The sequence below is a fragment of the Anopheles gambiae genome, chromosome 3 (assembly GCF_943734735.2).
Source record: "Anopheles gambiae chromosome 3, idAnoGambNW_F1_1, whole genome shotgun sequence".
NCBI classification, from domain to species: domain Eukaryota; kingdom Metazoa; phylum Arthropoda; class Insecta; order Diptera; family Culicidae; genus Anopheles; species Anopheles gambiae.
In genome coordinates, this window is record NC_064602.1 from 59,396,180 (window position 1) to 59,423,694 (window position 27,515).

The 27,515-nt window shown below is 36.1% G+C and overlaps 1 protein-coding gene across 1 annotated transcript; it reads right to left on the reverse strand.

The window, feature by feature from the left end:
* Positions 1–4,360: 4,360 nt before the first annotated feature.
* Positions 4,361–6,472, reverse strand: LOC3291087 (uncharacterized). The gene is made up of 3 exons (XM_559007.3): positions 6,139–6,472; positions 5,815–5,945; positions 4,361–4,647 (listed from the first exon to the last, which is right to left on the reverse strand). Exons 1-3 carry the CDS (start codon positions 6,281–6,283, stop codon positions 4,501–4,503), a joined length of 423 nt encoding a protein of 140 aa, XP_559007.2. The 5' UTR covers positions 6,284–6,472; the 3' UTR covers positions 4,361–4,500.
* Between the last annotated feature and the right edge of the window lie 21,043 nt (positions 6,473–27,515).

Here is a 27,515-nt window from a genome sequence, read left to right on the forward strand (position 1 = left end):
ATAATAAACCGACAAACAACGAGCCTATCATCGACAAATTATACGCATCCTTATCAAATAAATTCAAAACCACAGTACAGGTTTTCTTTATTTGATCGGATTTTCAGTGATTGCGGCCCGCGAAGTTGAGAATAAAAAATATACCTCAATATTTATACAAAATGCTGTTTCCAATCATTATTGTTAAACAAATTGACTTTTTGTACTCCTCGCCTCAAATCTAGAATCGTTTCTTATTTAAAAATTTTCGATGTTATATTTCATTGTGCTCTTTTTAATTAAAAAAATGTTTAATATACTTTTAAAGTCACATGCAATCTCTTTTATCCTTATTATTAAAATAGGATATTTTTCATTTGTCGCGTTCTCACACGGCAGTTCTGTTAGAAAATATCGCTCAACCCCACTTTTTCACTGAGGTAGGGGAAAGCTAGCTGCCTGTTGCGATTTTTTTATAAGCAATCCGAGCTATCCATCGCTGGATGAATAACACAAATATTTGCCTGCAATTTTTTGATAGTTCAAGAGAAAAATTGTAAAAAATCGTGTTTAAACATTAGTTTTCGCTAATTTATAAGTCTCAAATGTTCTGGTGGTATATTCATTTCTTATAACAAGAACCCGTTGTTTATGAAATTTTTTGTTAAATTACGATATTTTTATCCGACACAGATTCGTGGTGTGTGAACCCAAAAAGATTTTTTTTACACAATTTTTACAGGCAATTTTTTTTTACACTTGAAGCGAAATGATTCGCGAATTAAGGAATGGACTGTGTGAGCTAACCTATTAATTAGCTATGTATTGCAGGACTTCGGCATTTCGTTTATTTTAATCCTTAATGTAAATCCTTTTATCTTAAGCATAATCATTTCATTTTGGTTTTGATTTTTGGGGAGGTTGCAAAGTACAATTTGTCTTGTAGAATGTGAGATGCAAATAAATTCAACTTGGCTACAAACGCTTTCGATAAGTCGTACATATTGTATATTAACTGATTTTTTATGGTGGCAGCCGTGCAGATCCGAGCAATTCGGAGCCGACTGAAGCCTTTACTCGGCATTAAGATCGGTAGGACCAACCGGAACCATTTCTGACTGCAGACTAGCCGCTCCGTGCGATAACCGATGACTCCAACGGTTCCGAATGACTCTAGACAGCTCTATAGGCTTCGGACGGCAACGAGCGAAACTGTTGGTTTGACAATCCATCACTAGTTGTTGCAAAGTTTCCAAGTGTGTGTATCTTGTTATTTTCATTCCTATTTCGCAAGTCAATCTAGACAGACGCAAATCTGTTTTTCCATATACAATTAGCAATCGAGTCTGCACAAAATTTTGCTAATATTCAGAATTTAATCGAAACATAAAACGAATGAGTTTGGATTCGATTTAATGTTTCTTAAGGGTCTCTGTTGTTCTGTACGTACGTGTAGAATAAGTTTGTTAGATTTTATGGGAACATTAATGTTAAATTTGAAAAATATAGCTACACAATGATTGTTCTTCTCTGGAAAATTGAATACACTTCGGCAAATAGTAATAACAGATTTTTGATTTGCAGTGCTTTCAGCGCTTCTCAAAATATTCTCGCGGGCGGCATACATTATCTATGCGGGCCGCCAGTTTGACATACCTGCCCTAGATGAATGTGAGCCGTGGCAAATGCATTTTCAAAGCCAAGTGGTCCACGATCCTAAAAAGGTTGGAGAGCGTAGATAATAGATAAAAAATATATGCATTGTAACTGGTAACAGCGATACTAATGATAGTAACCTAAGACGAATACCACTTAATCGTAAACGATTTTAATAATTTAGCGTGAATAGCGAACCATGTTTAAACCCATAAATATGATTGCTAATATATGGCATTTAATTCTTTTTATATATTTTTCTATCAAAATTATATGTTAATTGCGTTTAGTACAGATGATTTAGCTTGAATGAAATATGTTAATAAATTTAATTATTTACACTAATATTATAAATTTTTCTTTTTTTTCTCGTAAGAATGGCCATCGTGGCCGTATGTTACAATTTAAAACTTACAATTTTAAAATTTATATTCCACACAAAAAATATCATAATTGTAAGTGCTTTGTTTGTTTACTGATTTATTTTTACAACATTATAGTTGTTTTATTAAATTAAAAACTTCTCTACATTTTATCAAGTTATCTTTTATCATCGCAACATCATCATCAACCCATCAAACCGGCGCCACAAAAACGTAGAACATGCATTTGCTATCGCTCAAACTAAATACTATCGACGTTAAATACATCCAATCATGCTCCACTTGAAAGAAAATGAATCCACATTCACTCCCAGTCCTTACTGTTACTATGAAAATATCATTTCCTCTTCAAGTGTGTATCCTTTGAAAAAGTGTATCGAGAGAATGGTGAAAAGATTCCTTTCCATCATTTTCACTAACCTAATAGAAGTGTCTCGCAGATTGATTGGTATCAATTCTTTGAATCAACAATACATATCAACCAGCTATACCCCGACAAAATAAATCCATGGCGTTTGCTGTTGACGAAGGGTGAATAATGACAAGCGATGGAGAAAAAAACATCTTCAGCAACAGAGCAAGCAATAGAAGTTTTGATTGTTTACCCTTAATGAGTGTAGGTATGAAATTAAGTTACCCCAATGTCCATGATCCAAAAACATCAAGCAGGGCTATATTTGAATTACCTATGTGGCGAGTGATAAAGAGGCGGCCAAATTAATTCCGTATTCTCAATGACTGTTGATTTTAGCAAAGGTAACTGACGCTTCTGCTACTGACATTTGTGAAGGAATCTATGATACATTAATTTGAGGTATTTGAACTGTATTATTTATACTACTGTACATATTTAAGAGTTCTTAGTACTACACATTTAACATAATCTTTAAAAGCCCGATTTGTTTCCTTTTGTCTTGTAATTATATTACACATAAAATCGATAAAATCATACTACCCTGCATCTATAAGCTCCTGGAAAAGGACGCACGTGGTTATCTGGTGTTTGTCCAATGCAAACACTCCAGCAAGGGATGATTTATTTTTCAACTGCTATTTTCACAGCACTTATCACGCCTTTCTGTTTACCCGATTGCTATTCGAATGCATATTTTACTCACCATTTGACGAAGATGAAATCACTGCACTGAATTCCCTTTTGGTGGGGCTTCCACCGTGTATCATCGTGTTTTAGGACTCCCCGCGACATGGACTAAAGGGATTTTCCCTCACGAAAGCAAGACATGCATAGGAAAGCTAGGGGGAAACAGGGAAACTTGTTACCAATGTACGGTACGGTGCGTGGTACATGGTGACTGTTAGAGTGGTTGACGTTTTTCCGCCTAATGTAAAAATCCATTTAAATTTGTAATCTCTTCCGCTTCGCTTGTGCCCACGGCGTCTCAGCAGTAGCAACAGCAGCAGCCAATGCCCGTCGGCGCGTCGGTGTCAATGTCGTAGGATTTAATGAAAAAAAAAGCTAAACAAATTTTATGCAAAACAGATACCGTGGCGTGCCAGCTGATGGAATGCCACCATATTGGCATTACCTTTTCACCGCCGACAATTGATTACTTTCAGGCAACAACATTATGTGTCCTTCGTTGTATCTCAACTTATTGGCATCGTACGTCGGCCATCATCCCTATCACAGGAGCGAAGGAATAAGTGAAACTTCTATAGAAAATACAACATAAACATCATCTCATAACAGTCAATTTCACTTGACTCTAACGAGCAAACCAAACAAAGTGGATGGATTGCAAACCAAGTAGACCGAAAACGGAAGACAGGACTTTTGAGATGGCAAAAAAGTGCGAAATAATATATGATAATTGAGTTTTGGTGACACTTTCGATAGTAGTAAAAAAAAACAGGTCACTTGTTTTACAGAAACATTTGTCTGGTGTTTTTTTCTAAGCTAAGCATCAAGTTTAGGGCTTTTAATGTGATATGTTTTCTCCACCATCTAAGTGATGTGATATCTAATATCCACCATCTAAGATACACATAGCTAAACAAAATCATTTCCATTGAAATAGAAACCGACTTAATATCAAATAATCTAAACGCTAAAGGCAAATCATATAGATTATGATATTCCTGTATTATATATGACTATTATTTTACATTTTTTTGTTATTTCTATTTAATTATCAGTACTGTGCATCGACTTACGCTTTACCCAACCTTGGCCATATTTATACAACAACGTAATAGCATTGAGAGCTAAAAGGTGTCAAGCCTTTCAGGATGGTATTCATCATTATGACATCATGCTGCTGATGCTTATTTTTTTCTTTTTCTTTTGATTTAAGTAAATTTACGCAACTACCACCAATGCATAGTGAGTGATGTAAGAGATTTTTGGTTTTATTCCTTATTCACTAGCTTAATTAATACAGTACCTACAGATAACTTATTAAAGAAAGCAGACACTAATTTCTAATGGGTCGCTGCGCAAAATGGCTTAATAGGAGCATTTCTAGCTCACATCCGGTTTGATTGCGTTCGATCGAAACCCATACACTGTTCGCTGCAGTCGAAGGCTGGTTATATTAAACAGTTTCAGCCGGATGTAGAAGTTTTTCGGATTGAAGTCCAATACCACCTCGTGAAAGTATGTGAGTACCTGTAAGAGAGAAAGAGAAGAAAAATGCAAATAATTAAAGATTTCATTTTCAGCACAATTCAAGAGAAATATATATTTTACTGTTTCAAGTGAACGTGGTTTTGAATTTAAACTATTGGCCTTCTCAGTTCAATTGAGCCTCATGTTCAAACGAGCCTAAAAAAAACAAACAATTCCCGATTGAAACCTTTTGCCCCAATGTTCACATTCATAACTGCATTCTGTTCGCCCGCGCGTAAATTTTGCTCTAATTAGTTCGGTATGCTGCGACTGTGGGACACTTCGCACAACAGAACCACCCGCTCAAATGGTCCAATTAAATGCACGATCCAAACAACTCGATCGCCTTGATGCCCGACATTACGGCTGTCTCGTTCCGTTTCTACTCCAGCTCCCTACGCTCTTTCTAATGGTGACCCCGAGGCTAAGGTCAATGTGCAACCGTTACAACAACCTCTTGATCCATTCGATAGACCGATAGAGCTGGCACCATAGCGGCAACAACGTAGCACAACGACGCGAAAGCGTTGTAGTAGCCGCTTCCAAGATGGACTCTATGCTAAAGCCGTTTTTGTGGTTTGGGTTTCACTTTCGCTTGTCTATCGCGCTGTGTTTGAATTAGAAATGACGCACCGCACTTCCCTTGCACCATCTAGCCACACCTTAGTGGACGTATACCCGGTATGGTGGTACGGTTGTCGCCACACGTAAAACTATTTTTGGGAGCGTCGCGGAGTGATTACATGACATGCTTCAGCAGAAGGAGGAGATCTGTTTGGCAACAAAACCGAACACCGGGCACGTTAGCAGCACCGACCAACCACTCGCTCAAAGTGGCTAAGGTTTGTACGCGTCAACGTCCATCTACACCAGTAACCGCCGACGAGGATCATAACCCAGTAGCACGGGTCTTGCGTGAGCAAATCTGTCCTCAACCTGTGGAAGAGTGCAAACATTCGTGGAATGCGAACCACAATGAAATAGCTCCGTCTCTTGCGGCCTAGCACAAACAAACACCACTACCGTACCGTTGGCCTGATGCCGACTTTAGCGCACTCAGCCCAGCTAACGGAGCACTAGGGCATCTCCGGCATCGCAGCATCGCGAGAAGGCCATTAATTTCACTTTTTTATCACCACCATTACGTGTTGTAATACGCGCGTTTACCTTAGAGGAGTTGAATTGTGTGAACGTAATACTTTCACCATCCGCTGCAGTAAACTTCTCTACGACGGTAACGTTTTGCGGCTCCACGAATGGACCGACCGATTTGTGCAGCACCTTCAGGATTTCGTCACCTGCATCCGGGCGGAAGTGTATTTTCCCAACATATGCAAACATGAAAGTACAGAGAAATCAAATTTGAGTTCAAATTAGCTTGATAAACGGTCACAGAACACGAGCACACGGTATTTGTTTTCGCGTCCATCTGGGTGTTATATCATGCTGCGCGCAGTATCGACACACCATGCGGAAATGGACAACACGCACCTTCTTTGCGGTTGCCTAGCCCGTGGCCAATCCAAAAGCCCTCCTCATCGTAATCGATTTCATAATCACTCTGCTGCGTCCTGGCCACCTGAAGATAGGCAAGCGCGCAGCACGCACCGATCACTAGTAGCAGCTTATCGCGCATAATGAGACTCACTGATCGTGTCACCGAGTGAATGAATGTACATAACCCTTTACACCAGCCACAAACGACGCACTATTATCACGTACGAGTATACAAACACAACAACTTAAAACTCTACACTGTCCGAGATGAGCTGCGTTTCTCTTCGCGCGAGATGCTACCGATGGCACTCACGACGTGCGACTGTGGGCCTCCGAGTGGTTCCGTCCGGTTAACGTCCACCGTGCACGCGCCGTCAGAGCGCGCACGTAAGCTGCCCCAACCCTCGATCGTACGCCGTGCCAGTCGGCACTTTTCAGCAACGTCAAATTCCCGCACCGTCGATCCGAGCAGGTTCGTCGCTACACCCGACGGCCAAGTCTTTCGATCCGCAACAGCTCTTGGGCGACGTGAGAGTGCTATTGCGATCTCCTTCCTTCCTGTGGCGGCTGTGGTGGCATACGCGTCACCAGATGTGATCATGGATCAGCGAAAAGACACCGCGACCCTTGATCGATCGATCGTACCGCGCTAACGCACTTCATAAACAGACACTAAACACAAAACACGCACACTCATAACCGTACAAGCACGTTCTTCTAGCCCCACGCACCGCCAGCGGCCAAACTAAAAGCCACTATTCAAAATGCCTGGGACGGCTTGGCTCGTTTTGCTGGGTTTGTTTATTGAAGCTGATGGAACCGTCTAATGGAGGGAGAGTCGCTTTATTGCCCATCGCGAGGCAGACTCGCTGACATTGAGGATGATAATTTGCCTATCGGTTGCTTTAAATCGATACGAAAAATATTTAAATTCCGTTGACAAATTCCTGCCACATTAGCTGGCAATACAATCCACAGTGGCGTTTGCAGGAAGTGATTCTTGTTTACAGCCATGTGGCTGCTGTAAAAGGGAATCATTTGTGTTGTTAGCACATACCATGCACGGATATGACTTTTGATAAACTTGGATAATGTAAAGGCATTTAACAGAAGGAAACAGACGTTTGTCAAAATTGTCAAAATGTGAGATTTTGCATTTAATTTCGATTATTTCAATCTAAAATATGATTATTATTTTTTCCATCTATTCTGTGTTAAATATGAAAGAATTTTAAACTAATGCCACAACAATGCAAAAAGTCGTATGCACCTCACAAGCAAAGATAATGATTACAATCATGTTCAATCGCAATGGAAATCAAACAAAAAATCAAAAATATTTTAAAATAAGATGTACCAGTCCAGAACAGGTTCATGGTGTATGTTCATTATGTTCAACGGATGCCTATCTGCTTATGTTGTTTCACATCCACTTCGATGATGATAAAAAAAACTAACACGATGATGATTATGCAATCACTAATTCGTTGCGGAAACGTATGTGTGAGGTAATGGATAAATTTCTCTTTTCATCTGACAGTATCATATAAACAGTGCAACAACTCAATGAAAAAAAACTATTAACGTATTTAAACAAGGCATCCACATACTTTAGGAAACTAAAATAATATTATTGTGCTTTATCTTTGTATATGTATATGTGTATGTTTGTACATACGATCGTTACAGTAAACTCGAACAAAAAATAACCTACTTTCTGATCTTAACTTTATGTTTGCAGAAATCTGTTTATATCACATATCAAAGTCAAAATAGCTCATATGCTTTATTTCACCTGCCTCGCACGGCTAGACTGTACAGGATTACTATGCCAAAACCACCTTAATCACATCGTAGATAACAACGATTACTCCTTTGCTATCAACATTAACTGTACTGTTTACTCCTTCAAATCTTAACGTAAACATTTAACATCCTCGCTTATATTGATGCGGCTCGATCACCGCTAATAATTATACTAATAATATTAATAATAATAATACTAAAAATACTAATTTATGATTTACCATACATGAGTTAAATATAAGAGCAAACAATGGTTGTACATAATTGACTTTACATAATTGAGTGACTTATAAAATTATTTATATAAGCAATACGGCCTTTTTGGACCGTTACTCCTGAATAAAAAAATAAAAAATATTTATACTTGCTCGAAAACTCTTTCACAATTTAGTTGCTGTTCATTGAACATATAGCCTTTAACAGATCAGTATCATATCATAAGGTCGCTGTTCTGCTGTGGTTGCAACACATGAAATTCCAAAACAACAACAAAACGGACACACCCAAACATGCGTACGAAAGTAAATGCGAATCGGTTATTACGATGTAAACAGTATCCCTTGAAGCGAGTGCGACCGCCAGTGTGGGTTACAACTCGTAGTCACCTTCCATGCCGATACGAATCGTTTCAGCACATGTTTTCATCACAATTCGATACCGGTTTCTCACGCCAAAAAATCGGGCCCGCTATTCGCCGCAAGCAGTATTCTCCTTTTTTCAACAACTCCACAATGGAATGTTGTCGTTGGCTACCAAATTCCGTTGTTTTTTTTTTTTCAACCACAACTAACAAATTTCATTTCAAAACTGTAGCTCATCAAGAGACAATACTATTACTAGACAAAAAAATTAAGCTAAGTCATATTATTCACTACTATACTCTATAATCACAAAGGCATAGATAACAAATCCGTGATAAGATGTTTCAGTTGGCTGGAAGTTAGGAAAGTGTGAGAGAGACCCAGTTTATAATTTAGTCATTATAGGTTATGTATTATCTTTTAAAAAATGTTTAACATTTTTAATTTACCATGGCATGAGGAATATGTAACATTCAATGCCCTAATACTCTTGTTTATTCATAATTTCGAATTACTAAATGGATTATTATTAGAAACGATGTTAGTAAAACCTGGTGCTGACAAAACTTAGTGCCATTGTTACATTTTACAAGTTATTAAGCATTTCTCATAATGTTTATAAAGAATAATGCATTAAAGTTCGATCTCGTATTAGCTTGATAAGCTTGACAGTAACCTGTTTCCTTGGAATAGGTACTTTATTTTAAATTAAACATGAGTGGGTTTTCATCTCAAGACTATTGAAGATGACTGTAGACGTTGACTATTACGCTCTGATTCGTAAAATTTGTATTATGTCTGATTGCTATTTATTATATATTTATATATATATACTATTGCTATTTACTTATTGACTAATGGTTTAATTATAGACTTTTAATCATTGATGTGCGTTTTTTATAAACTTTATACAAACAAAACGTCTTAACATCTACTTATTCAAATATTTTGATGGCACGATAACAACTTTTTGTTTAATCATACAAAATAGTTGAACAATCAAATACCTGGTTTGAAACATAAAACAAAATGCAATAATTTATGACTTACATGACATTGCATGCACAACAGCGTCTATCATGCACAGGACCATCAAAATCGTTCATCATTCAATTACAATTTTGTCTCATGGTTTGAAATTCATTCACAATAATTGAATTATTTGTCGGCAAATTGATTCATTTTCCATTAAGTGCACGTGTCGAATGACGTCCACCTGGCGATATGTGTGTTTGCTGCATCGCTAGCAAGTCTCGAGCTCTCGGGTAGACACAGTCCTTTATCGCTATCAAGTAAAGTTTGTGAAAAAGTTTCAACATCACTTAATTACTTCATGCATTTGTTTACACTCACGCCTCTAGGCTGTAGTTTTAATGACTCATGTTCATTAAGCATGTAGTCAACCCCTTATCATAATGAAATTCTATGGTAGGGACATTACACTTACTACACAGCATCTTACCATCAATGCTGCATAAAAACTTATATTTTCTATTATTTTAATTTATAATTTTATCAAAAAAATACTACATCCGAAATTTTTTATTATTTTTTTTAATATAAGTCATGCGTATCAGCAACAATGAAATCTGTTGTTGTGTGCTTAATTGACCCACTGACTTAGAAAAAAGAGATGAAGTCTTATAGAGGACTAGATAAGGGGTCGACAAAATTTACGACCAAAAGAGCCAAATTCTATAAAAATGATCGTAGAGTTCTACGTGAAGAGCCTTATAGATAACCCAAGAGTAAAGATGTTTAAAAGTTGCTTGAAATATACGAACGCCAAAGAACCGCCATCTAGACAGCAACCGTACTACCGTACTGTGCCGATTGCTGGGCTAGACCATTCCAAAGCTAGCAACCTAACAAACATTTAAAGATGAACAATATAGTTTTTGCCGCTTTTCTCATAATTGTCAGCTAGGCTTTTGCAGCTCAAATTACAAAGAATCCGACCATGTAGCGTTTCATGTAGCTTTACGCAAAATGTATTCACCTTGTCAAAAATTTACTATGAAGGCAAAATACATTGGTAGCAATGGAAACCGTTTTAAATGCAAAATGTTAAAACGTTGAATCAATTTAGAACAATTTTGAATTAAAGGAAATATTTCAGATTAAAACGTAGATTCTACGTCCGTCTGGTCTCTCAGTGTGCAGCGCCAAAACAGTGGTTTGCGCATGTAATGCGCATTGCGCACGTTCAGGCGCTCAAAAAACATCGAATTTTTAAGCTGAAAAGTGAAAACTTCCATGCATTTTACGAAAAACATGTGTACATATATATAATCAACACCTTTTTAATAAGCACGCTCGTTAATCCGCTCGATAATCGCCACAAATTCATGCGAAGAAACAATTTTCGGTCAAAAGTAGTGATATTTGATTAAACACATAAAAATCGTTCTATTTTTGTTTAATATAAGGTTTCTTTGTTAATCACAAATATGTCTAATATATTATAATAAACTCATGGAACGAGACAAAAATATAAAATTTCAAAAAACACAGCAAAATGTAATTCGATAACTCAGTCAAGTTCAGATTACCGAGCGTAAACTATACAAATGAAACGTAGAAAAAACCAACGAACTAGTGATTCGGATTAACGATATGATTACTTTGTTTGAGTACTGTTCCTGTTCTGTTTCACTGTTTTTAGACATTACTGCCCACCGTATGAATTTTCATAAGCAAAATACTCCATTTTTGGAAATCTATTTTACATAAAATTAAACTATCAGTTTTATTCAAAAAGAACTGCAACCTGAATTGTTTAGTCTATTGTAAATAACGCCAGCTGATGATTTATAAGTGCTTTTTGATCTTTTTTCATCTGTCATTTTAGTTGTTTTGATAGTATTTGAAGTGCGTAAAGTTCTAGATAAAATAAGCCACAAAAGTACTTTTCCAAATTATCAATGTTTTTCCTCTTTAAAGATTCATTAGTCCTCAAATTTATGATAAAACATTACAATGAAAATGTAAAAAGAGATATCTTTTGATTCACTAAATAAACAAGCAATCAAAACTTTTTTTCCAAAATCATCTCATCAAACGAAAAAAATATAGCTGATATCATGTGGACAGTGTACAAAATGCGGGATGACGTATTTAAAAGTGGAAAAAAAATTATTTTTTTTCAAATCAGACATTAAAAGCATCTTGACGATTGTTTATTGGACTGTAAAACCCTGTATCTGGACGTGGAGTGAACGCGTCCACGACCCGCCCCGTCTTTTATGATTTTTGTATGACTTCCTGAGTTATGAGCTGTCAGTGGGTGTTAATGTGCCACCTCCGTTACACTTTTCTTCACACTTATACCTGTCTTTTTTGGAAATAACTTGATATTTAACGATTCTTAGTATTTAAACTCTCGATATGATCACGATTTCTTATCAGGACCAAAAATGAAATTGTTCTTTATGCGAGTAAAATCTCGAGTAAATCGAGTTAAGAGATTTTAGATACAGAAAGAAGAAAGAGCTGAAAGAGCTTTTTTAAAAGCTTTGGGGAAGACGATCGAAAATCTTGTATCATTAAAACATGATATCTAAGTCATCGGAAGTTAAGTCTAACTGAGCAAATCATCTCATCAATACGAATCCAACCAAAACTCAACAAATATGAGTATATTGCAACCCTAACCTAGGCAAAACAAATTACAATTTATAATCATCGAGGAGCATTTATCGAAACTATTTTATATTTGTAGATGCTTCAAATGTGTTTGGGATGTGATCATTAAAAGAGTAAGCTAATTTCATTCTGGCAAAATCATAATAAATCATTCAGTTGCATCGAAAGAAGTCAGGAATGTTTTGTATCAACCAACCGCAAAAACGGATGCTTTTGAAGATTTCTCGACAAGATTGCATCCATATATTTCCGTAATATTCATTTTTTTCTCTCGTTTTTTACTCGTATTAATTAAGGTATTATGAAAAAAAGCTGACAAATCTGTCTCTATAACTTCACTCCTGATACTTCTACAAGATTTAAGAACTTTAAAATAATGAATAACAATAATATCTTCTTCAAAATTACGCTGATATTTAAATTGGTTAATCCGGACCGTAGATTATGTATATGCGCTTGACTTAGGTTATGTATAACATATCTGGCCTCCCAAAATAGTTCATGGAGGAATAACAACTGATATCAAATCACTTTATCACCATATTGGCAAATATTGGCAAGCTACGTGGTCATGTTGTTATGAAATGAAGACTGTCCGACTTTTAGTGGGCCGCATAAATTTCATACCTTTTTCACATTCATGAATGGTGTTTCAAGATTTTAAAAGATATCGGTCCGATTTTTTGCATGTGCATAGCTAAAGAGTGTCCTCAAATACGCGTGAAAAAAGTCCAATCTGATAAGTGGTCTAGAGTACTGTCCAGGATGCCGCAAAGTCAGATAAATGGGGAAAATTTGAGGTGTCCGACTTTAGGTAGCCGCCACTGTAGCTGGAAATAGGTGTAATTCCTGTTTTTTGGTTCTTCGCGTTGCGCATTAGTTGATGCAACATTTATATGTCATGATTGTATGATACAAACTAAAGATCTTTAAATATGTAAATGCAAGTAGCAAAAAACAACACAGAAAATTTCGGATTGTAGCCCTTGTTGTTTTCTTTGTATACGAAATTTAAAAAAAAATGCTATTTTGAGTACAATTATTGCTATCTGCTAACGTAAACGATGAAAATTGCCCAGACCAGAAAAGATCTACTTCAGGTATTTAAGCAGTCAGCCTGTCTACGTTTATTACACCACACTCAAAGACAATAAAACCTATTGGTAGCATGAGTATCCAACGAAAAGTGGATTTTTTTCGAGCTAATTTGAGGCTCCTTTCATTATCCTTCGTATGAATATTTTAATGATCAAAGTGGTAAAGTTAGTGCATTTATTGTAATATACATTTTACAATACATGTATTTAGTATATAGCTCAGTGAGGTTAAATAAATTACTGAAAAAAAATCGCTCAGCCGGCTTATCTTCAACTCTCTTGGGTAGATTAACCAATCTATCACCTACAGCAATGTGCAAGAAAATCTCATTTCGCTAACTTAATTTTGGACGGGCACCACATCGACAAGTAAAACAAACAACTTTCGTCACCCAAACGCCGGGAGCGATTAATTCCAGTATTATTTACTCGATTCATCGACACCCTCTACGCCAGCAATGGTGAAGGATTCGACCCTGCCAACAAAATCGCTAGAAAATCCTCACATTTGCCGCACTGTTACCCCAGTCGTAAGTACTTACCCATCAAACGCTTGTGCGAATAAACTTAACCCACACGATCCACTCTATTGGATAAACTCAGGGAAATAATTTTCACTGTTAACCCTACGGCAACGAGACAATGCAGAAAAATTTAATCAAACGATCAATATTAGGTATGGTTTTTGTTTTGAGTCAATACATAGACATCTATAAATCGTACACCAGGAACATCATACAATAACAAATTTAATATGTTAACTTGATACCAAATATATTACATATTTTCACCTGTTTTTTTATATTTTGAATGTAATTGTTGATGATGATAAGCATGAAAAATACTTGTGGTACTTAATCTAAAGCTCATTTCATCTAAAAAAAACAAACAAAAGTATAAACCAAAGGAGTTTTCTAATTTTGTCATAGTAATTTGGTGATTGATAATTGGAAAATAATAATATTTACTTTAGATTACTATACTGCAGAAATGATAAACTAAATAAATAATAAATTTCAACTAAAGCTCTGCTATAAACAACAATCTCTGTAACAATCTCGAACCTTCTCGGAAATAATCGGCCTAACAGCTATCCTTTATCGCTCTACATTCATCATCTTTAGGTAGTTCATTACTAAAACTGTCTTTGTATTTGATATCCCATTCACTGATTGTTCAACTGTTTGGTCATTTATTTTTTTATTATTTTCTTTTGGTAAGATACTAAAGAAATGGTTAGTCCTACACATCTACAAACAAAGCAACATGTAGTTTCTTTCAAAATGTTCCTCAATTCCCTTACTTTGTTTTTGTTTCAGTATTGTTAGTCTAAATATCCTAAAGTATATGCTCTTGGTTTTTGGATATGTCTTTTTGTTTTTTGCTTTCTTTGTCATGGTTTGTCTGGTAAAAATGTATTCTTTTCAATAAAAATCATAAGCTTTAAGCTTTTCGTCTTTTAGGTTTTATGCAGTACGGTTGGATCTTTCTTGATTGAGGAAAGTTCGACTAACGGATGGCCAAATTGTAAGATTTGTTTATTGTCCATGGTCATTTAAATATAATCAAAATATAATCAAATCTCTACCTTAGCGGAATTAGTTACATTTTGCTAACATTATAGCACTTTCCAGTTTAACTGGCCAAAAGAAAGTAAATACTAAGATATAATATCATAATAACCATGTTAATAAGATATATTTTGCTGCAGATATAGCTATAGCTACTTTGGCTAAACAAGATATTTCATTTTGATTGTTCATTTAAATAATTCATCATCTGTAAAATTAGTTATAAAACAGATACGGTTACAGATCCAACAAACTCTGTTGCAAAGCAGTTAACTTAAATTTGTTATTTAATGTTAGTCTTATACAATATTTAAATGCCTTTTAAATTTTTGTCATAAATTGTCATAATACTTCCATATCTGTGAAAACTATAACATTTACCAATGTCCTTTTCATTATTATAATTATCATTACCATACAATCCATATAGGCCAAATTTTGATACTATATTATATTTATGTATTTTCTGCTTTGGCAAAACGAACGACAAGGTCCTACCAAGTCTTAGTCCTTACACAGGAGGACGGTTGTAATATAACAACATATATCAAACTTCTTCTTCTTCTTTGGCACAACAACCGTTGTCGGTCAAGACCTGCTTGTACCCACTAGTGAAGTGAGCTTGGCTTTCAGTGACTTATTGTTACCATAGCAGGATAGTCAGTCCTACGTATGGGGATACGGTCTAGTTTTGGTCCTAGTTAAGCTGTGTTCACTTTTACTTTCAAAACATCGCCTAATCTGACAGATGATTGGAAGCGTAGAAATGATTTAACTAAACTACATTTTACTATCACTAGTTTCTCTGTATTAAAAAATGTTTAAAAAAATTAAACTATCACAAGTATCTTTACATTCTCAACTGGCCAAATACTTCAATCACAATTTTCAACCGACTAGGGAACAAAAAACTTTTCTTGTACAGCAAGTGCATTTGATACCTTTTCCGCTATTTCTAACTGACTTGCCTGACTTTTCGAAGCACCAAGATCAAGCTACCGTCTCATTGCATGCCGTTTCCGATGGTAGCATTTGCCTCCACTCACCGACAAAAGTGCATAAAAGATCAAAGGGGCCTTTGAGTTCCTTTCAAACTCATCATCCGCCATACCTCCGCACATTAGATGCAACCGACAGGCTCCGCCAGGATATAGCACAATGTGTAGCATCCTTTACCATCAACCTAGATATAAATGGTCCATCGAGACTCGTAGCTTGAAAAACATCATTCAACCTCCGTTCTGATGCTGGCATACCGAGTGTGTGTGTGTTTGTGTATGCGTATGTGGTACTCGTGCGAGAGGTGAATTATGCACTTTTGTTCTTAGACTTCAACGCTTCTGAACACGATTTTTTACTTCTTTTTCTTTTATGTTACGCCTTGTTGTGATACGCAATGGATATCTGTTTCTTGCGCAACTAGTCTTCAAACAGTTTCCATAACAATGAATAAATGTTATACCTAAAAATCTTCCCCAAATGAAGCTTTCCAATGAGCTTGTCAATTTCATATTAAGACATAATTTTCTGTTACTATTCCTTGTACCCAGTGGTCAAATATAAAACATAATAATATGCTTGGCGAGGGCATCAAGATCAGGATTCAAAAATCAATTTAAGTACGTATATTTTTACCACACGTTTTATATAAACTATAAATCAAAAATATTGTTTTGCTTTGTTTATTTTTATAGAGACTTTGGACTTTGGAACCAAAAAGATGCTATTGCCTTACTTAATCTTACTTCGTCGGATGGACAAGAGGTAAAAACAAGGTATTATTATTATATAGTTTATACATGGACTATTCGTACAAGTTATGTGAGCTACGCAGACACTGTTCTTTGTAAGAGTTTTCTTATTTTCTAAGTACTACATGCTCAGGCTTTCGTGCCATTGAAACATCATAAATCAATCTTAATTAAAGCCTCCCAAGGTCTGGTCCACCGTGACATGAAAGTAGTTTGTTTTGACTAGATTTTATATTAATGATGATGAAAACGAGTGAGCTTTTGCTTTATTTTGTCTCTGCATCGTTTTCGTTTGGAATGGTTCCTTCTAAACACATCTCACGACATGGTGCCAGTCTATACTTGTTTTTTAAAAAAAAAGCTATCAATCACGCGACATATGTGATAGATGCTGTAATGCATTAAACAAACTTAAGTTCTTTATAGTTTATTGTTTATAGAAGAAAGAATATTAGTGTAATATAAGTGCATCGCCATGTCGTACATTATAAGTTATGCATTAAGTATTGTTCGATGCAATCCACAAAGAAATATTAAAATTCTGTCGGGCTTTCATATTTCCACCTAAAAACACAAACTTTCATACCATGTAGATCATTTGTTGACAATATAGCGCACTTGTTGACTTTTGTAGTCAACAGTTTTGAAATGCACAAGTCACAATTAAAATAGTCCTACGAACAGCACCTTTGACATCACCTACGCAACGTATATTGAATTGTTTTTTAATGTTCACTGAATCCTTCACACACCTGTTCCCGCCAACACCAAACGTGCTTTGAAGCTCGATTTATTATTTGTCCGACAACCACCGTCATTACTATTCAAGCGGTACTTATCCCTAAGAAATATGTGTATTTGATTGTGTATCTTACCTTCATGACCGCTCATGTCGACTTTTCCTATTGTCATGCACCTTAAAATTAAATCATGAATATTGATGAGACAAACTGTTTGAGTATCTTGTCACTATTTTCTATTTTCATGATATACCTTACCGTGAAGCCAATCGTGTTATGTTGCTGCTGGTAAAATATTTCTGTTGCACGGCAATCGTGCGATACCAAAAGGCGAAAAGGTGCGTACCAGCTGGATTTTACCTTTTTAGCCGTTCTTTTTTAGACTAATCGGTTTACATCATTCATAAAGGAAATGATATGGTGTAAGTCATTTTTAATAAGCCGATCAAAAAAAAGTTTAGGGTATTCATCATTACAACAATCGACAAGCATTTGTACAACAGACGAATGAAAAACTGTCGGGTTTTTTATGAAGCTAAGTTTACACTGACTTCTAATAGAATTAATAGCTGTAAAGATATGAATAACAATAATACCCTCTTTGTAATTACTATGATGCTTCATTGGGCTATTTCGAACCATAGAGCTCTTGGCTTAAGTTATGTAATGCACACAGAACACCCCAACATAGTCGATTTACCTCTAACAACTAATATTGGCGCCCTTTCCGTTTGAAGCTCGTAGGCTGAAATTTCAGCCTGTCAGCTGTTTGCATTGTATAGCAGTTTTCGAGCAGCTATCTGAGGGAGTATAATATACAGGTGGGCTTATCCCTTGGTGTATGAATTTAGAAGAATGATTTTTATCGCTTCTGTTTCTGAATGCAGATTTTAAGAGTGTTTTGAGTATTCGTCAAGCCTCCAGAAAGCTCGTTGGAGCAAAAGTTTTCACTCGTTCTGTCAAAAAGTGATATTCAAATTTGATTATAAAAAAATGCTATGAGACCACCTGGACTGCATACACTTTGATTCCAGATTCGATCACCTGATTTCTTTAATGCACCTTGGGATAAATGTAAACAAAACCGTGTTTTCGAGCAGGTACTCGAATCTAATTCTAAAAAAAAATTTCTAGACTGAAAATCGCAGGCTAGTTTTTTGTGTGGTTTTGTATGGATTGTTTACATGATTTCAGCCTTTTTTTTCAGTTGACGACTCCGAACGACTCCGAACGACTCCGAACGACTCCGAACGACTCCGACTCCGAATGACTCCGGACGACTCCGAACGACTCCGAACGACTCCGAACGACTCCGAACGACTCCGAACGACTCCGGACGACTCCGACTCCGAAAGACTCCGGACGACTCCGAACGACTCCGAACGACTCTGAGCGACTCCGGATGACTCCGACTCCGGGCGACTCCGAACGACTCCGAACGACTCCGACGACTCCGAACGACTCCGAACGACTCCGAACGACTCCGGATGACTCCGACTCTGGGCGACTCCGGGCGACTCCGGGCGACTCCGGGCGACTCCGTACGGCTCCGGACGATTCCGAACGACTCCGGATATTGCAGCGCGGACCTACCTTCCGGAGTCGATTCCGAATTTATCGGAGTCGGATTGGAGTCGACTCCGGATTTTTACCAACTTTACCCATCACTAATGTGGACCTCACATATTTCATGCCTTTTCTTGCATGTATGCATGGTTTTACGAGATTATTTCACGATATCGGTCTGCATTTTTAGCAGGATCATAGTTAAAGAATATCCTCAACGATATATGAGAAAAGTTTTCCGATAAATAGTATAAAGAACTGTTCAAGGGGGTCGCAAAGTCAGGTGATAGGTGAACATAATTTCTACTTGCATGACGTAACGACAACCCCGTCGTGGGTTCTAGTCTAGAATAGATCGTTCCCCCGTAACAAAGGAAAGACTAACCGGCTGCGTAGTATTGAATAAATTCTCGAAAGTATATATGCCTTTTAGTATATGCCGGGATGCCCCCGTAGGACGGTTACGCCAAATAGAAGAAAATGAGGTTTTTTGTGCTGCTTAAAATATGTCTGTTTTCATGAGACATCTAATATCCTACCGACATACATACATACACATACACTTTCTTAAAAATCGACCACACATTATCGTGCAGACTTTTGATAAATAGAATTTTGAATGAAACAAAATAATTAAAACAATGTGGCATTTTAGTTACGTAACTCCTAAAAGTGTCTTAAATGTCACAGTTCAGATTGGGTAACTTTTGTTAAGTTTGTAAACAACCTTTACTAACTAATTTGTCATCGCTAGAGGCCATACCGCGAAATTATTATTTACTACCAGTTTTCCCACGCAAAACCGGTCTTCACAGTGATTCTAACGATTGGGTTGACAACACTCAATGCATAAATTAATAACTGTGCATGTATGTTTGAGCTCTGCCTAAAGAATACAGTGATTTTAATCGAGAAACAAGATCAAAATGTTCTACACAGGTAGAAACAAACGTAGGGGTTCAAAAATTAATTTTATTATGAAGCATAGTTCGTGCGAGAAGTAAAGTAACAAATCAGAGATCCTATCATGCACAGCCAGAGTCACGGATTCCGTTGTTTCCTCCAACTCAGTTTAGTTTATTAAACAGTTGGTTCCTGTTAACCGAGTAGAAAATATGAATCTATTCTACATTTATAATTTTTGTTTTAAATCAGTTGCGTAAAATTATACAAAATTTCATGGATTCATTTGAATAGTTTTTAATCGAACGTATTTTTTATAGCTCCAGGGTTTTTATATTATTTTATTGAAATAATGAAACCCCGAATAATGATGAAACAAAGGAAATTTGAACTCAATAGTTAAGCAGTTCAGTTTCCTTTGAATCTTGATCCGTTTGCTATGAATTGCAATCCATGAGAATGGATCGTCTGAATCGTTTCAATCGTCAACTACGTCTGAATCGTTTTCAATTACGTCTGAATCATTTTCAGCTACGTTTGGATCGATTTCTGCTACGAGGGGCCTTCACGATTCTAGTTAGTTTTTTGTATGGAGTTTGACAGTTGGAGGCTGAAATCATGTAAACACTCCATACAAAACCACACAAAAAACTAGCCTGCAATTTTCAGTCTAGATTATTCTAGCCACAAAGCTAGATTTAGATTTGAGTACCTGCTCGAAAACACGGGTTTGTTTACATCAGGGGCCTCCAAACTTTTCAGCTCGCGGGCCGCATTGCTTCAAAAATAACTAGGGTAAATGTACCTATAGTGGTGGTAGTACCAATAGTGGTGCTATTGCTCTAAAATGCGGTTCATAGGGCAAATTAAAAGTAATTAAGTTATTTAAGTTAGTGTTAAATGTTCTTTAGCCTTTTACAAAGGGTTTAAAATTTAAATGAGGCCATTCCGTTACTTAGTGATCGAAAAATCCATTATTTTGTGAAATGGGACAACATTTTTCCAAAATATTTCGGATTTCATAACGAAACTCATTTTTCTGTTAACGTTCTAAACGACCACATAACCACGCAATTATTAGTTTTTCAACATAACTGTCATGTAATGGTATTGTTTTACTAAATTTATTTGCCTTTATACCATATTTATGCATTTTTAAGTGTTTTTTACCATAGTGCCATTATAGGTACACAAAACAGGCATGTTCCTATAGTGGTTATAGTTCTAAAATCAATAAATACAGGTCGTTTTAGATTTTTTCGAGGAAATTTTTGGCATGAGGTACTGTTTTCACTAAAATAAGCAACAGAAATGATTTTTATGTAGGTAATTTACCAAAAACAGGCCAAAATTCGCTTATCTGGCTGAATGATAAATTGACTTCAAATCAAGCACACTCTTCCGGGTGTAGGTTGACGACAGGTGTGATGCAGTACTTTAGTGAATAGTTTCATCAAGCAAATTTATACATTTTTTACGATCAAATTACGCAAGAAACCAACATTATGGCAGTAATCGTTGCTATTCATACGAAAACAGCTTCGAAACTAAGTTTCATTAATATTATACACCGTTTTTGATGCATCTTTGTTTACCACCACTATAGGAACACAATACGACGACTATACGAACCATACCACCATTATAGGTACAACGAAGCAATCACAAAAATATGTAATTTTTCGTAAATTTGATGTGTTTCATGGTAAAAATGGTTGTGATTGCGAAGATAAAACATATTCCAATTGCTATGTGTTAAAATATTCAGAAATTGTCGTTCCTGACACTTTAAATCCATTAAAACACATCGGTACCACTACAAATTGCACCACTATTGGTACATTTACCCTATGTTGGAGGCCATTTGACGCTATCTTTAAGTGATGAGTGAACGTTTAAATCTCGTTTTTACAACAAAATACTAACGATACTTGTGCAGTTTCGTGTTACTAAAGCTTGATTTTTGTCTACGAAAAGTAAAAAATACATTTTTATTTGAATAAGTCATAATAACGTAATATTTATATTAACTCTGGCAAAGTCATCGTGGGCCGCATTATATGCTCTTGAGGGCCGCATGCGGCCCGCGGGCCGTAGTTTGGAGACCCCTGGTTTACATTTATCCCAAGGTGCATTAAAGAGATCACGTGGTGGAATCCAGAATCAAAGTGCATGTAGCCCAGGTGGTCTCATAGCATGTTTTATAACCAAATTTGAATATCACTTTTTGACAGGATGGGTGAAAACTTTTGTTCAAACAAGCTTTCTGACATGACGAATACACAAAACACTCTTAAAATCTTCATTCAGAAACAGAAGCGATAAAAATCAGTCTTCAAAATTCATACACCTTGGGATAAGCCCACCTGTATATTATACCCATTTAGATAGCTGCTCGAAAACTGATATACAATGCAAACAACTGACAGGCTGAAATTTCAGCCTACGAGCTTAAAACGGAAAGGCCCCCACGTTTAGATTTTGCAGTAGCTATGCAAAATTTCATTGCGGTGCATAGTTTATTCAGCGACCGCTCGGCATTCAGAACGATTCTCGGTACAATGAATAACATTTAATGGATGCATCAAGCCACGGATAATTTCTCATCACTATAGGCAATTGTGAAGATGTATCGGTGGTCTAATTGACAGATTCGTCGGCTTCTACGCTTCGATTCCTAACCTGGCCGTCCCCCCGTAGCAAGGAAGGAATATCCGACTAAAATTCGAAAACCTTAACAAGACTAAATGATCACGTAGGTTGTAGGTTATTCGCGATATGCGGAAAATCCATAAGAGATAGATAAAAACAGTGAATGTATGAGTTGTGCAGAATACCATTTCACATCTTTGTATATTTTTTAAATTTTTTTCAACACATTTTTACACGACTTATGACGAAAAAACAAATTTATGGTTGTACCATAACTATAAAAACACTTCGAAAAACAGGTTTTATGTGCTACCTAACGCATTTAAAAATCGTTCAAAAATATAAATAACATATTCTACAAATTTTTTAAAGAATATATTTTTGAACGATTTTTAAAAAGTGTTTTTATTACTTATTTTAAGGTTTTATAAGTTTTATAAGAGTCATTATCAAAATATATTTTTTAAACTATGAAACCAGAAATGCACCCAATAGTTTGCCATTGATCACACGTCCGAAGAGATGACAAAACAGTGCATGAAATCAATACTCTTTCATAGCCAATCTTGGACGAACGGTGATCTCTTATGTGTTTTAGTGAAAAAGAAAATGTTTCGTGTCGTTAAGCTCGGCATCGGATATCCTCAGACATAAATCAGATAAACATCGCCACACACGTAACATTAACCGTTTTATTAGTCATGAAACATGCAGAATCACAATAAAGCTTCGAGCACAAATAACAAACCGTCAGATGGAGGTGTTTTCCAAAGAAATCTAACCAAATGCGATCAATGTTTGATGTTTCCAACCTATCGTATAACTGCTTGATCAAACAGGTATGGCTGAATCAGTGGAATCCGTGTTGATTTTTTTAATAACTGGTAGTTTTTTGCTCTTTTTGACATTAAGGAAATACCCAACACCAGAAAACAAGCCAAGAGATTGAGAGCGAGTTTGAATCACAGCATAGTGAAGGATCTCGACAAACTGCAGGAGGTCTACGATTATAATTTCAATCTTCTTCAGTATACGAATGGGAAATTACGAGAATGTCTCATCGATTGAAAGCAAAGGTTTTTAAACATTTTTTTAAAAAAGAAAAACTGTTTTCTGTGTTGTTGATAATATTAACGAAAACTAATATTTAACTACTTCTTACAAAAATAGATTATGCATAAATCTATGAAAGGAAATAATAGAAAACATGAAGTTATTCGATTACAATTTTTATTCCTTTATCCTCGATCGCTTCACAAGATGTAACAAACTAATTTGAATCAGGAGATCAGTTACATTGAAAACAAAATGCATCAACAAAGCAAATTTCAGCATAGTAAACTTTCTTCTCGATGACGCTACCAAGAGACCACCCGGCTAGGCGTTTGCTGCGAGTTAACGCCAGTTTGCCGTTACATGTTTGATCAAGAGATCGAGCTCTAACAAACAATTGTTCTGTGTATACGATTAGGATGTTCATGAAACCACTGTTTGCGGAAGCGGCTAGCGATAACACTCATCAAATAACGCGGCTTCTTTCTCTCATCAGAAAAAGATTAATATTGTGTTTGGTTACTGTTGAAGAAAAAAATAATGGAGGCAATGAGCAATTCCGATTTTGTCAACATGACACACAAACACTCTCTCTCCATGACTAGTTCGTGTCATTCCAGAAGAAGGTGACAAAACTTTACACCCACACTACTTATCATTCCACACATTTAAAATAGCTCTTCTAACCAGATTTCACTTGCATATAAACTGAGAACATTAACGTTTAGAATATATTATATTCTAAACCATACTATGCCTGGAGTAAGAGTCTGTTATGAGGAACAATAAAAATTATAGGCAACATAATGTGCTGTTTGTTGTATAAACTTTATAAATCTGAATTACTCAGCAGCATTTTCATACAATTTCACAAACAAACAACCTTTGATCGGTCGACAGGCGCGGTACTATCATCGTACAAACAAGTTTCTACTGTCGCGGAAGCACTTGCACCGGCAAATTTGAAAAGAAACACAACGTTTGCCTTGCCCCATGACGCCACAAAGGACTTGTAGAAAAGAGCTAATGTGTGCTGAAGTATTGCCCCCTTTGGCATCCACAACACAATCGGTAGTTCTTTGTAATGCTTTTTATCTTCCGGCAAGATGAATTTCGTTTTATCTCGTGCGGTATTACGCTTCAAAGGACGCGTAGATATTTTTTTTTTGTTTCTCGTCAAATGCACTCTCTGAATTCTGGATCCACCAACGCGGTGAGATGTTCTGTGATCTAGAAGCCGCGATTCAAAGCCTGTCTGTTGCGCAAATATAGTATCTACCTACGTCGCCACCTCGCGATGAGTATATTTATTTTGTAACATACCTGCCGAGTGTGTTGAATCTTGTTGAAACCGTCATAGGATTGCACGCCGCAATCACACGCCATTGTGTGTGCAGCATCGTTTTATCTTCAGAACCCTTCTAAGCTCTTGGGGGACGAGAAAGTAAACTTGTAGCTAATTACACCATGAACCGCGTGGCTTTTTACAAAGAACCGCTACTACATGCAAGAGCAGGCTCTAAGCAAACTGCATGATAAAATGATAACAAGCTCGATCTTACCTTATGCATCATACATAGAAAAAAGGCAACACTACATAATGCATATCTTTTGGTACAACAAAAGACATGCTTTTCACAAAAAACGGACTGAACAAATGTGAAAGTGCTTGAGACAAATACATATCACGAACGGCGTGTTTAGTTTGTTATGGTTTGGTAATTACCAAAACACAGGAAATCTCCTTAAAATATCTGTATGATTAAGTGCTAACAGCAATTGGCATCGTAAATCCATTGACAGCTTTGTTGATATGCTTAGTGCGATCAACCCCCTTGATTTATTATTACCGCTCTAGCACCGAGGAATGAAATGGGCAAGAAAATAGACAATCCCTGATTTTTACAATTGTAGAGTAATATAATTTGGTGAGTCGTGACTAAAACATCTTCAATAATATCGTTTAGGGATACAAGATTATCTTTCCAAACTCAAAATCATCTCACAGATAAAATAATCTATACTAAGCTATACTAGATGAACATAGTTTATAAAACTGGAAAAAAGCAATACAACCTCTTCCACAAGACTGCGAAAACTTAGCCTTCGATGCGATCGGTAATCGACATCTTCACCGAATTGCTGTTTAGCATCGCCGATATCGTTCACACAGTAAATATTTAGATTAATTCACAACATAGAATCACTAAATAATGTTTATACAGTTAATTACCCAATTTATTGCTTGTTTACCCATCGACTAGACACATCGTAGCCTTCCCCGGCGGCAAAGGAAGGTTAGCGTCCTGCACTTCCTTTTGTCTTCGGCCATTCAAACGAAGCAATGTATCACTAGAATACAGCTAGCATAAACACTGGCTCTGTTATACAGCACACCTATGATTCACAATGAAGGTTCCAAATTAATTTATATACATCCGTTCTTTGTCACAGTGCTGTGGCAACGAAAGCGCATTGTAGCTACGAGCTTTACCACACCAAGAATATTTTGGTTCTGTGTAATCATTGGCACTTCCTCATTCCAAACAATTAATATACAATGGACTTCTAGGAACGATTCAGCTGTAGATTTTAATTTGCTCATTGCACACTTACCTACCTGTGCAGCTGGCAGCCCACACAAACCCTGAGCAGTATTATCCTTATTTCCTAATTCTCACCTTTCTGCATGGTGGGTTCCAATGATTACGTCCTTTCTTTGCGATTCGCTCTACATGACACCAGCATGAAAAGTAAACAAATATTTTGACGTACTTACTTTTCCGTGTGGTCCTTGCGGTGACCAACATTCAATCTTATTATTTTGTCTACTGCTTTACAATACAATCTCATGCTTCTTTAGAAAACATTTATCCTCCAAACGGCAGACCTTTTTCCGAGAAGGCGGTGCAAAATAAGAAGGTAAGATAGGTAAGAGGATTGCAAAAGTGCATTGAGCAGGGTAAAAAAACAGTCCAGGGTGCAAGAGCGTCACATTTACCTTCTGTACATTGTTCTTTAGACTTCCTTCGTAGTCTTGTGGACTCTGTTTACATTCTTTTTAAACTATTTTTATTATATATCCAACAGTCTGCACATTTTTCGCCTAAGAAAGCAATAAACTATAAACCCATGAGATTAGTTAAAATTTTCTGTATCTAATGTAACAGTTTCAGATAATCATGTCATTTATATACCTTGGCTTAACTGTTGGTAGTGAATATATTGGTTCAGGCATAGCGGTTTTTAGAAATAAATTACAGTAGTTTTATCTGAAAAATTACAAAACACTTATGTATCATTATAACAAAACAAATATTATACATCTTTTGCTGTTCCAAAAATATATTATTCGTTTTCGTATTAAAAATCTAAATATATAAATAATTTTGACACATAAACATAATAATTCAAGTAACAAAATGATTTAAACTCAAAAGCAATTCTTCCCAGAGCCAACAGGATTTAAATAAAATTTTACATTTTTCATTCGCAGCGTAATTCAGTAGAATTACATATTATGCCCAGCAGGATTCGATTCAGGTTAATGATTTGTAAATCTGAGAGTCTGGTATTCTGTATTATATAAACAGCGTTACGAGTCTGTTTACTTCATTTGTACATTCAGATGTATAACCATACAAATTTCCTCAGAAATACTTAGAATCATTTTCTAATGGATTAGTATGGATTCATTCCATATCAAATATCAATCATAGTACTCTTTTAAGCAATACGATCTCGTTGTTCCTTCTCAAGAAAAAATATCAAAGTATTCTATTAAAATCATATTTTTAACATTCAATTTCCAGTCTTTCTAATTACTTCAACACACATTACTTACTAAACAGGTAATATATTTTAAAAGGTTTGTTTATCACCTGTAATGTTATACGATATTTTTTAAGATTGTTCCCCAATTGTCAAAATTCAAAACTACTTTCCGTCTATTCATAAAAATTGTTTGAAATACTTCGCTACAAACTAAAACGGATCTCTTCTTCAA

Bases quoted from the DNA above. Each gene is read 5' to 3' on its own strand.
- LOC3291087 (XM_559007.3), bottom strand. From the start codon at position 6,283: ATGCGCGATAAGCTGCTACTAGTGATCGGTGCGTGCTGCGCGCTTGCC. The intron at 5,946-6,138 runs GTGCGTGTTGTC...GCCCGGATGCAG, and splicing joins GCTAGGCAACCGCAAAGAAG to GTGACGAAATCCTGAAGGTG. The intron at 4,648-5,814 runs GTAAACGCGCGT...TCTCTCTTACAG, and splicing joins CACAATTCAACTCCTCTAAG to GTACTCACATACTTTCACGA.